The sequence below is a fragment of the Pyxicephalus adspersus genome, chromosome 2 (genome assembly GCF_032062135.1).
Source record: "Pyxicephalus adspersus chromosome 2, UCB_Pads_2.0, whole genome shotgun sequence".
NCBI lineage: Eukaryota > Metazoa > Chordata > Amphibia > Anura > Pyxicephalidae > Pyxicephalus > Pyxicephalus adspersus.
The window spans coordinates 26,989,626-27,002,995 of NC_092859.1; the positions used below are offsets into that span (position 1 = coordinate 26,989,626).

Consider the following 13,370-nt stretch of genomic DNA (forward strand, 5'->3'; position numbering starts at 1 on the left):
TTTTTTTTTGGTTGGTTTTGGATTGACTATCGTTCGGTTTATGCTGCTGTCTGTGTCCTAGGATAGGAGAATCACCTCTCGGTTTCACTATCATTACCAAGACTACAAGTGAGGGAAAATCTAAAAGTTAAACTATTCCTGTACAACAGAACAGAAATAGTCTCCCCGATGGGACACAAAAAATAACTCCTCCATTCAAAATGAAAAAAAAAAGATGGCAGAATTTAGAATTTGATCAGACGAATATTTGAAATAAATTCTGGAAAATTTTGCAAAATCAAGGACACAAAAGCAGTAACCAACCAAGAGCCTAGTCCTATAGCCGTGATTGCTCACTTGGAGTTTTGGATATTCCTATGTTGGTCTCTGGGGTGCAGCAGCAAGCAGCAGGTGTAAAAGTCATATTTGATTTACCTAAATGTAAATATTTGCATAAAGAGCCCATTTTAGTAATTAATAGTCAGCTGTTAGGATGCATTGTGGTATTCTAAAAGAACTGCAGTCGCCTGAGTGCGATGAGCAGCCAATCCCCTGGCTGCCCATTGATGAGCTGGAGGATATTCAAGTGTGAGACTGTATAGGAAATTCTAATGACTTGCTCTGAAGTGTGGCTCTCCCAGCCTGTTTGGCTCTATGAGGCTCCTCATCAACAGCTGACGCTCTATGAACGACCCCCCTTACCCAAACGGCTTATCAAGAAACCATTTCATCCTTGTGTGAATAATAATGGGTCCTATAGGGAGTTGTGCTCTTCTTTGATTTAATGTTGTATCAGAAACAATGACATGCAGAAACTGAGCACCTGTGTTAGCGGAGGGGAGAACCGGGGGGGCTCTTTATATTAATTTCTCTGTATATAATTGAGCATTTATCAGGGGGCCACAGGTGTGTGCACATTACAGACAACACAAATAGACTAATGCACCAGGATTGAAAATTCTGAATAATACTGAGAATAATAATAATGGAAAATGTAACCTATTTTAGGCTAATATTAGTATTATTAGAATAATGTGTACCCAAGGCTGTTGTAGTCTGAACATGTTTGCTGTTTTATACTTTTCTCGATTGTATTTCCTTTGTAGACTCTCATTAGTGAGTAGCTGTATTACAGGCTCAGCAGCTGCTAGAGAAGAACGACTTTTTAAAATTGGCAGTGCGGGCAATTTGCCCATTTGGTGTGCTGGCCTGGATTGGGTTTACCAAATTGCCCTTTAAAATAAAAAAATAAAAAATGTCCTTACTGTCCCAGGAGACATCAGTGCACACACACACACAATGTCTTTGTGGCCCCCTTGGTACGCCAACTCTTGGGCCATGGCCATCAGACTGCAGATTCAAATACATTACTGGAATAAAATGATTTCTTTGGTTGGAGTTTCTCTTTAAACCACATATAATTTATGACATGCTGCAATACAAACAAGCTGCTTCTATCAGATTTAATTCATCATTGTTTTAATTGGAATTCACATAATATTTTAGGGTCAAGTGTATATATATAGTAAATTGTAATATATATTTTCCTTGTCTTTTAAATGCACCTTTAATACAGAGTGCATCAATGATACCCACTTTGCAAAGCACTTAAGCCTATTCACTAAGATGGCTCAGCATGACTGTGTTATAATAACATCCTTCATTAAATGACTGTGAAAGAAGGTCTTGTCCCTGATATGATGGGGAGGAAGGGGTGGTGTGCCTGGGACTCACATTCTTTGTAATCTGATCTCCCTGCTTTACAGGTCCAAGTTTTAGAACATTTGTAGAATGGTCTCAGACACCTTGCTAGCCTCGGAACCTGCAGGACTGTATGTAGAAATGTTCAAAATTACTTAAAACAAAGTCAATATTGTTTTTAAAGGGTATCTTGTATTGCTAAACATAAAAATGGAATAAATAGTAAATAAACAAAACAAGGTTTTCTTCATGATTTTCAATAAATAATGATTTAAGTAGTAAACACTAAATCAGTGTTTCTCGATCGTTATCTCAGGGAACCCTTTCTATAGTTCCTATATGTTCACAATTCACAGTATGTTGCCCTCTTACATTGCTGGCCAGTGGGAAGAACGTCACCCTTACAGATAGCCAAACAGTTCATTGATTTCAGTAAAACTGACCTGAGAGTCAAAAAGTGACCATTGCTCAAGGAACTCCCGACAACCTCTGGAAGAACCCTTTTATTGTTCCTATTAAACAGTATTTATATAGCACCAACATATTGCGCAGTGCTGTACAATAAATAGGGGTAGCAAATGACAGACAGATACAGACAGTGACACTGGAGGAGAGGACCCTGCCCAGAAAAGCTTATGATAATAGAGAAAGCCTGCACTAGATGGACGACGTTTAGCTGAATTTTTATTATTATTTTTGTTTTTAAATTAATCCTTGTTTTTTGTATTTCTTTGGATTCTTTGGCTGCAGGACATTTCCTAGGTCAGGTTTCCTGATTTTGATATCAGTGGACCTTGCATGCATATTATGTATTGGAAAGGACACTTGTATCAGGAGCCTCTGTAACAGGTGACAACGATTGGGAGACAGGGTGTTGTCACCCTGTAATAGGGAGACCTTTATTGCTCTGCCACTAGTTAATATTTTATATAAACTGAAGATCGAAAAATACTGAAAGGTTTTTAAAAGCAGGGCTATTCCCAGGAACACCCCTACAAATCTTTACCTGTCTGGACATTAAGTACAGCGGTTTGTAGCCATGTTTATTGTTTGCTTTTGACCTAATTTTTTGCTAATTATCATTTACATATCCAAACTTTCTTGTTGTGCAGCTCTTCGAGAAAGGGACCAACAGCCGGACATTGATGGAGAAGCTGGAAGTGGAGAATATGAAGGGTCTGCAGCACATTCGGGCCCTGGAGGCCAGGCTGGAGGTCAGTGTGTCTGTCAGTTCCAAATAATTACACCAGTCCCCCCACCCCTCCCTACCACAAAGAGGAACATTTCAGCTGCAGATGGACTTTGTCATTTAATTTGCCATTACATTAAATAATATGCCCAATTGTCGTTCCCGAGAGCTGAGCGTGTTCTGCCTAACAATGGGAGCCATTCAGGGCGATCATCAAGAGTTCACAGTGCTTCCTGTCTCTATTATGAGATATTAAAGGACATAGACAGCCAGTCTCTATTGCTGGCTCTTGATACTGATGTAACAAAACCGTTAATTGTGCCATTAAAGTACGGAAACTTGGAAATAAAAATGTCTTTTTTAATAATCATTGGGATCTCCGTTCACACTTCAAGAAAAAAGAAACTGAGCAGACCATTTCTATAAATTTCTCTAGCTAGTGTAGCCTTGGTGCTACTACTTTTGTAGTTTGGAAATGAAGAAGGGTTAAGTTTGTCAAGTTTACCTGCTGTATTTGCCCACATTAGGGAAATTCACTCTTCTGTTTGTATTGGTGACCACTGACCTTTATCATTCAGAAGAATCAAGAGAAATTTAAAATGTTAAGCTATGTACACACGCAAGATGTTAGCCACCTGAGACAAATCTAGTATGTGTACAGTGTTCATCCATCACTCTGCCCTGGTGGAGAAATGAACACCCAACCGGGTTTTTTTATTGAGGAGAACACAAAGGGGTGTTACTTGTTTGTTCATAGAGCAGAATGGTGCTATGTGTACAGTGCTCATTCATTCGCCTTTCACTGGAAATGACTATTCCAATAACAGATATCTGATATCTGTACAGGGATTTAAAGTTTACCCCAGAAAAGTAGGTAAAAAAATATTTCAATGGGTATCTTTTCCAGGGTTGCACCTCTGGGGTAGGCAATGAAAAAAAACTCCCCACTGCTACAGAGCACCGTTTTACCCTTTCCTACTCTTCTTGAGACAAACACAAAAATGTGTGAGTACAGGTACACTTTACCCATTTCTGCTTTCATACTTTTATACTCCTCATGGTCCAGAACAGTTTTTACATTTACACTAATGCCACCTGTTCTTCAATACTCTAGCCACAATTTTGTTCTGTTTTTAATTATTTTATAATCCACGTACTCTATGGACAAAAAGTTGGGAATAATTAAAAACATTTTTTTCTACATTTAACACTGTTATCATTAAGAAAAAGAACAGAAAAAAATGTTTTACTATGTAACAAATTTGTTCCCTTAAAGATGAAACAAAAATAATTTCTGATATTTTGTGCATTGTAAAAAAAAGTTAAAGAAGTTACAAACGAAATAAATTGAAATATAAAAAAAAAAATGGTAAAAAAACAAAAAACAAAATTAGTACATAAGTGATAACAGAAGGGGGTTAGAGAGTTAGTCACCCAGCAATAGTAGCATTTTAAAAAAGAGTGTAGAATGTGGGTAACAGCGGAGTGATTTGTGTAAATAAAAGTGAAATTTGTTTGAAATACAAAGAAAAAATCTAAAAATCTACTGTCAGTGTATTTATAGTAGTTTCTTCATGTAGCTTTTTTTGTTTATGATGTGTGTGTGCGTAGTTGCTTTTTATGTTTCTATAATTTTTGTCATTTTTTATTTACTATGTTATAAATAATAAATCTATTGCTTGGCTGTTTGCTGGTACAAAAACACTTTTAGAATAATTGAAGTGAACTTCCATAACCCCCAGAAGCCATGTAAAGCACACAGCACTCCTAGATGGCACCAAAATCCAACTCAATTTCAACTTTCATCCCTTCTAGCACTTAGACATTTTGCATGCTTTTAACACATTCCTAATAACAGAAATCTCATTTTTATTATAACCTGGAAAAGTCATTTTTTTCTCCTTAGTGACAAATTCAAAGTGCACCTGTAAATCAGAATGTTCATGTGCAATTAACTTAGATACAGTACATTAAATGTTTAACCCTATTTTAGGAAGGGTGTTACTGGCAGGATTACCGGGTGAAAATGAGTGAAATAAAAGAAAAGCTTGTACAAAGCAAACTATTCATGGCATCTGGCACATCTATGGATTGGTAAACTAGAATATGTTAAACTTTTGTTCCTGGCTTTGTTATCAGGCTTTAAATGAATAAACTTCTTCTTACTGTAGAATTCTACACTGACTGTCCTAGTTATTCTGGTGAAAAGCGGAGCTGTACCGCAGTGCAGTTTGATACTGCAGACTGTTGCAGCTGCATCCAGTCTGGTTCATATCTCTTGCTTTCTTTTTATCAGTCTGTAATTTAAGTACAGGAAAACCACAAACCAGCATCACGTTCTATTATCATATGTCACATTTATTTTCTGCAATTATTATTTCATTATATAATATAGCACCAATCTTCTATACACCATACAAAATTAAGGTACACAAGGATCACACATAATGACAATAAAAGAGAACCATTTTCTTAAAATGATTAGGTGGCCCGCTCAGACCGGTGTGTTCCAGTACATTGCATATACCCACATATGTTATGTCATGCATTATTGTGCAATTATGTTAAGGCAAAGTATTGGAATGAGGAGTCTGGCAACACATGAGAATAGACACAGCACATAGTAGCACATAGCATTTCTGGTGTGCTGCATGGCTCCATGTTACATAGATGGACCCTTGCACGCTGAATGGAAAAAAATGTTTCTCTGCAAAGGTGCAACACACTTTGTTACGTTAGAGCCAGAATACTCCAATCATCAATACTTTTGTGTGTGATATTTATTGTCTGCTATAAAGAATTTTATGCATAGAGACCACGGCTTACACGGTGAGCAGGGCTCCTTTTTGCAGCATGTTGGCAGGGAATAGGCCTTTCTATTTAGGCTGCGGCTGATTTCTAAACAATAACTGTAGGAATGCACACGTTTTGTTTAAGTTTTTTGTCCTTTTGCAAATCCACACGACAATGTCTGTCTAATTTAAAAAAATTAACTTTTGTCAGTCTCTAATTAAATAAAAAGCCTACAATTTCCCTGGCAGCTAGAGACCACTGGCCATTGTGTTACATACCCAGTAATTGCAAACAGCCCAATAATAGGTAGTGCAGTCTGTCCGGGTTGCAGAATATGACTGAAAAAGTTGAGTGTCCATTAAGTTCAACCTGATAGATAAAGGTAATTTGCTTTATGAAAGATTCACAATCTTTCCTTTTCTCATGGAGCTTTATTCTTACTTGCTTCAAATGAATCTTAACCCCCCCCCATTGGTTTTCTGGCATCCCAAATTCTAAAGGAAATAGGCTTATGCTTTTGCACAATTATGTTTCTGTACGTACGTATTGCCAAATGACCTCATTCTTTGTTTCATATGATCCAATTTATTTTTAATCTGTTGTTGTCTTGGATCGAGGTTATTTTATCTTTTACCGACTTTATGGGGCAATGCCTAAAAAAGAAAGTCTACTTCTCGGCAGAGCCTAATTGCACGCTAGTTGTGGTTTCCTGCTCCTAAATCACCCCACTTATTTCTCCTCTAAGAGGGCCCCTAGTCATGGAGAATTCACCAAGCGGGGCCTAATTGTCTTGAGTGAAAATAGCCCATGTTGGAGGAGATCCAGTTCATGTCCAGAGTCACATGATGCGTCCTCTACACCCCAGACTTGAAAAGAAATTGTCTGAGATTTAATTAGAGGCCTCGGATCTGAGTCCCTGAATGCCCATCATTACAATCAGCAAGAAGAAGGAGAAGGCGGTATAAATGACAAGGAAGCTGTAATAGTGGAAAAATCAAAATGTGTTACTCATTGCTGCAAAGATCACATATGTTACTTATAATTGAAAGTATATGGGGAAGGTTGGTGGTCAAACTTTATTTCTTATGTTCCATTCAGTAAAATAAATATATCTGTTTTTTTTAATGACTTTTTATTTGTACAAATTAGTGTCCTGGTTTCTCTATGTTCTTTTATAAATGCAATCCATGTCGGTTATGTCTTATCAGGAGATGCAGGATCTTCTCCTAGCCAAGATGAAGGAGCTCAATACCTTCCAGGAAAGCAACGTGTCTCTGCGGAGCGAGCTGGATGCTCTGAAGTCCATGCTGGAGGAGGAAGAACACCAGTGAGTAAAGCTTTTAGCTTAAACTAAGCAAACTTTTCCATTTCACAAATTTAATTTGTCAAATTTAATAATGCACAAAGTCTCTGAGCATGGTCTAGTCACAAAATTTGCTGGAAAAGTCAGGGGGACTGGTGGGTACAATTTATGTCATTTAATGTCAGTTTTTCCTAAATTTCAGTCAAAATATGGTCCCTAAACTGATATTTGCTGCCTTTTTTTACATATGCATTTTTTTGCAGAATGAGTTCCAATAACTGGCACTTACCACAGACCCCATCATCATCCTCCATTCCGCTGACCGAATCTTTCCAATCATCCATACACATACCCGAGTACCACACGACGACTGAAGTCCTTCCATCAATCACTACATCTTATTCCAGCGAACCTTCCACTTCTACTCTGACAGAGGAAAGTTTTCTTAAAGGGGAAAACAACGGTAAAATAAGAACATTTTAAAAAATATTCCTTAAAATGTTTTATATATCTATCTATCTATATATATATCTATATATATATATATCAAATATCTACAATATTCAGGCTCTCCTTCCATTGTCTTTTGGGGTAAAAATGTCTGAAACAGATTATCTAAACCAGTGTTTCTCAACCAGGATTCTATGGACCCCTGGAGTTCCTTCTGGTGTTGCCTAGGGGTTCATCAAGCCAACAGCAATGTTTATCCGATTCCAATGATCTTTTTGGCTATCTGTAAGGGTGACATTGTTCCAGCTGGCCAGCAATGTAGGAGGCATTCTTCCCTCTGACCACCATGCTAACATACTGTGAGCTGGTAATATAGAAATCAAAGCAGAGGTTCACTGAAGACCTGAAAGTTATTTCAAGGGTTTCAACCATGTTAAAAGAGTCAAGAAAATCTGATCTACAATCTTTGATGACATAAAAGAACACACAATACCCCTCAGAGCCATGTAATTTAAGACACGGGTCACATGAGGAGCTCAGAAGTAGTGGTTGGTTGCCTAAGAAAACAAAACTTATGCAGCTTGGTATTTCAAGAATTACCCAACCAAATGTTGTAAGGTATTAAAGAATGGGGTATAGATAAAAATATAAAAACATTCTAACTCTTTCAAACATACATAACTTACATTTGTTTCCAGATTTCCCTATTATCCCTATTACCTCCATGCCAAATACTTATCATACCAGGTAGTGCAAGTGTTCTGACGATTGGGCACCACAAGTACTCATATGAACTCTTTTCTTCCAGGCGGTAGTAACAAACCCTAGCTGTGGTTGCCATATATTGTAGGATACTGTAATATAAGATTCTTGCTCAGATTTTCATAACTCTTGCTGAGGTCGTTGTATCTGATTCATTGTTAGTTTTTAGTACCAATAAAGGCCTAGACCCTAAATGTAAAACATTTTATCTCTTTTTCTACATTCCCCTTTTAGGGGATGTAACTTTAATAGGTCAGCAGGTGCCATGCTATTGGTCAATATTAGCATTAAATGGGGCAGAGTTTTGATTTATTCACTTGACAATGTTTTCATTTTAGTGTAAACTGATCCACATTTTCTATTGTACTTGTTGAATTTCAGTAGAAGATACACAAGACCACATAGATCAGCTTGGAAGGTCAGCGTCTGCCCCTCTCCTCAACAGCCAGACACCAGACCTCAGCAAAAGCCAAGGCTCGTTGTGTTCAGAAAATGTGAACCCGAAATGTATCAGAAAAACTCCACCACTGACCAGTAAAAAGAAAACTGCTGTCTCCAGGTCAGTAGAGTAGATATTAAGGTTTGGGAAGTAAAGAGCACCTGTCACTCAAAAAGAGTGATTTTGTAGGATATCTCCACAATTTGTAGAGAGTTCCTCTTATTACCTGTTGTTGCCAGAACAAAAATTTAGATAAAGGGGAATCTAACTAAATTCCCTAATATATAGATGACATACTAATCAATATATGAAATAATATAATCTAAATATAAAACAGGAAGCAAGTAAATCCAGAAAAGTCACATAATCCAGGAAACAGTAATGACTCATTATCAGCATACACAAATATAGATTTATAGTTTTCTTTTATGTAAATGTAAACTCAATTACTTAAATCCTATATAAGTTTAATGTGTTCATCTCTTTTTAAAGGTCATTTCCAGTATTGTTAAATCTGCAGCTTTTATTAAAGAATCCTTGCTGATCTTTGCTCACTTTCTGATATAGGGTGACAACATTCTGTCCCTATCTCCTAGATGTATTCCTGCATTGTTATATTGGAGACTAGAAGTGGTCACTTTACCACATTACACAGCGAGGATCCACTGTTGTCACCATCAGGAAACTGCCGGTAAATGCCATGCAGCAATCGCTGGAGTTTATTTAGACAGAAGGCCTTGCAAAGAGTCTGCTAGAGGTCAGCAGCAGTGAGATTTAGCAAAGGATAAAAACAATATGAGAGATGTTTTGAAAGCAGTGAATGTTATTTTGTATCAATCACTGTCATTTAAAAAACACGCACCAGGAAATTCATCTGCAGTGAATATTTGGTGAATGTCAGATTAATTGCTTCATTATTATACCCCTTTTTTACAATAAAATATTACCTTTAATAATACACAGTGCTTTAGCAAGAAAATGTTATTCAGTTCTAACTTTACTTTAAAAGTTGCCAAAGATTCTGTATGGTTTTATACATACTAAGCAGATTCAGTTTTTGGTTCCCTTAATATGCCATCTGCATGAATACATTCCCCGTGTTGTTTTGGGGTTGTCAGTTTGCCTTGAATGCTGACACAGGAAGATATGTTCTCATAAATGGCGTAATAAGTAACATTATTGAAGGTAATTTCCTATTCGTTTTAAAATGTGAGCTCAGCGTTGTAGGGGGACAGGAAAGCTGGTGATGAGTGTTAATAATGTATAGAATTCTAGACTGGATTAGCATGTGAGGGAGTCTGGCTCTGTCAGCTCTGCAAATAGGCTGCTCCTCTCCAGGCCGGAGTTTTTAGAGTTACACAAGAGATGAGTTGGGCAATGAAAAGCATGGAAAATTCTGAAGAATAGTAATTCTGTATCTCAATTATCTTGAGCAAGTTGGATGAATTAATATTCACATTTTTTAGGACAGTATCATCAGTCAGACTATTCTGGAAAGAAGGCAAAAAGAACAAGAAAGTTCATAGCTGGAAGACTGCTAAATATGCCATTGTCTTGTAAAGTGTTCCTCTCTTTCAATAATTCCTTACTAAGCTGCTAGGTCCAATGGCAAAACCAAGGGTATGGGAAATTTCAGTAGTGTCACATGTGGTCTCTGACTACTCTGAGGAGATTTCTCCTCGCTGCGTTTCCAATGTCTCACCTGTATAGTAGAACAAAATAACAGAGTAACTGAAACTTAACCAAAGGTTTACCCACAAGGCTTTAGAGAATACACTTTTACCGGTGAAGCTAGGTGATCAGGAAAACCTGGAATGGATTTCTTCAATGTCATTTGGTATTTTCTATTTGCTATTAGCAAATGTTTTGAATCCTGGACCAGATCCATCCCAGGTTTGTTGGATCACCCAGCTTCACTGGTGAAAGTGTATTCTCTCCAGCCTTTGAGAGCTTTAATAAATCAGGGCCATTGTCTCCACTATTGGGATTTTCCCAATATTCCTGTCCTCTGGTAGAAGTTACCATTATATCCAAATATTACTTACCATTATATCCAAAAGTAAGGTTGCGGATGGAACTGGAGTTTAAGCTGATTGATTTAACAGATCAGTGTCTTTAAACACTTCTGGTTGTTGACTTGGCTGGCGTTCATCTTAATGTGAAAGTAGAGCTAAAAATTAAAAAAATGCAGTTAAGCAGGGAACAAGCAATGTCCCATCTACAATAAAATAAAGTTACCTGCATGATCACAATTTTTCATTTTCACTCACTTGTCACTGTTCCATCGGGAGCGCCATCATCCTTTACCTGTCTTGTTCCAGAGGAAGATGATGGAACGCACACACATGTGTGTAGGTGTTCATTCAGTCCTGGTAGCCCCCAGAGGATGTTATGCCACCTGGTATCAGTGAACAGACAGATCCACTGTTTTGAGCAGAGTTCCCCTGTAGCACCCCACATCTGGGACCTCTGCCTGGAAACAGGTTGAATGTCAGGAGACTATACTGGACTCAATGCCGTTGGCCAAGCAGTCAGAATAATCTATTCTCTCCTCTACAGCCCTGAGGCAAACACACATTTGCTTTTTACAGGGTAGAAGTGTATCTCAGGATGAACTGCCTCCTCCATAGGGAGAAAATAGCCTTGTAAAACCAGAGTTAATAAATGATGAGGGTTTAAAAATTGTAGCGCTGTGTTCTCAATGTTCCATAGGAAAAACGCTGCAGGCCGTCATCTCTGAGCTATACAGAGCTTTTCATGCTCATCATCAACAACACGCAAAAGAAAGGATAATGATTTACACGCTATGTATCACTACACAGATAACAAAGTGAATGCCTGGAAAAGCTGCACAAAACTGTGCACAGAGCGTCAGTGATACGCAATAAGCAGCAGGGATGGATTTACATCTTAGGGTCTATATGCCCCTTGGTGTCTAACCTGCAGGCCAGCCTTTGGCATTTACTGTAAAGTCCTAAAGGCCCTGCAGGCTCAAGTCTGTGGTTTTTCTTTTCAAATATTTTTATTGAGTTTTTAGGATAAATACCAACATACAAAAAAAGGAACACATACAATACAAGCACATTCAAATAATATAAACAACCATCTGTCTATGAACATGTAAGAAAATATATCCAAATTCCAACCAAGACATTATGGATCAAACATCTTTTAAAGGAAAAATACTCTTATGGCAAAAGGTACCTTACACAAAGCGATCAATTAAACATCTAACAATCCAGGGTCATATCAGAATCTGCATTAATTAGACCTAGGGTCCAAATTCATGTATAAACCAGTGTTTGGCACCAACAAAAATACAGGTAACACCTGTTAAGGACAAAATACAAAAAACAGAATAACAAATAGCCCTTGGGTGGGTAAGAGTGGGAAAAAGGAGTAGAGGGGAAACAAAAACAGGGGTCATTTTATTGAGAGATTGCCCTCAATCGAAGGCCCTATAGACAGTTACTTCTTTACCGTAGATGTGCTTGAATTCAGGGAAATTCTTTAAACCAGTCCCAGTTGGCCCATGTTATCTGAAATTGCTTGGTTCAATCATTATCCTCTGCGACCAACATTTCCATGTGGCGGATTTTCTCAAGTTCTGATACCCAGTCCTTGATAGTAGGAGCTTTATACTGTTACCATTATCTCAGAATCAAGGCCCTGGCAGTTGTAAGAAAGTGGTGGAGTACGCCCTTCTTAATGTTTTTGTGCGATCCTTGCACCATGGTTAGGAGAGTCACCTTGGGGTCGTTAGTAATGGTGGACCTGGTACAATCATTGTACAAACGAATATTTTTTTCCCAGAACCGGACTATGGTTGGGCATTCCCATCATAGATGAAGCATTGTTCCTTTTTGTGAGTGATAACGCCAACATCTATCGAACTGCTTTGGAGAAATACGATGTAAATCCACTGGGCAGCAATACCATCTAGATAAAATCTTGTAACTAGTCTCCTGGACCCATTTGGTCTGGCTTCTGCAAACGTTTTTTCTTTTCAGTTCATTTCCAAATATGAAATGTGGAACATGTAATTTTTTAGGAGGTAACAGGGAGCACAGATGTGAGAGCATTTATATGTAAATTAGCTGTAATGGCAATTACTTCTCCTCTTGCCTCCATACTCCAGGTAGAAAAGTCCAGCTGCATGTCCTCCATAAAACCGGTACAGCTGCTCCCTCTTTTAATGCCACAGACAGTGTAGCAGAGAACAAAATCCACGCTTTACAAAGCCAATACCAATAAGCCCACAGCATACCCAATATTTGAGGGGGCCCCCTGCACAAGTCCCTTTTTCATATACCAAACTATAGGAAAGATCATGAACTACACACAGTATTTGGGTTAATCTTACTGGTTAAAAGAGGGCGAATATATATAATTCACTTTAAACCTAAACCCCAATCTAAAGATATCACCTAAAACTATCAAATGGATCATATTAAGGAAATCATAAACATCAAATTACTGTGCTTTTAAACATATATTTGCAGTTGTTTGATTGTGGCTTTAAATTGGAACTAAAGTTCTAGGTGATGTCCCTTCTGCAATAAAACATACTTACCTTCCTGATCATTCTTTATATCTGTCAAAAGCATAGTAAGCCAGGATACTCTCGGCTTCCCCTGCAGCTGCCAGGACTGAATGAACTGCATGTGCAGAAGGTACATCTTCCTGGCCTGGACAATCAAGGTGGCCAAAGATTGAAATTGAAAATAACTGATACCTGTATTAAGAGATAATAA

At 37.9% G+C, this 13,370-nt stretch overlaps 1 protein-coding gene across 1 annotated transcript in view; it reads left to right on the forward strand.

The window, feature by feature from the left end:
* Positions 1-13,370, forward strand: part of LOC140322383 (vimentin-like) — a 63,272-nt gene that overhangs the window by 40,599 nt on the left and 9,303 nt on the right. Inside the window, exons 8-11 of the mRNA XM_072398957.1 lie at positions 2,793-2,894; positions 6,871-6,989; positions 7,229-7,428; positions 8,559-8,736. Coding sequence (XP_072255058.1) covers positions 2,793-2,894; positions 6,871-6,989; positions 7,229-7,428; positions 8,559-8,736 — 599 coding nt within the window. The remainder of the gene's footprint in view (positions 1-2,792; positions 2,895-6,870; positions 6,990-7,228; positions 7,429-8,558; positions 8,737-13,370) is intronic.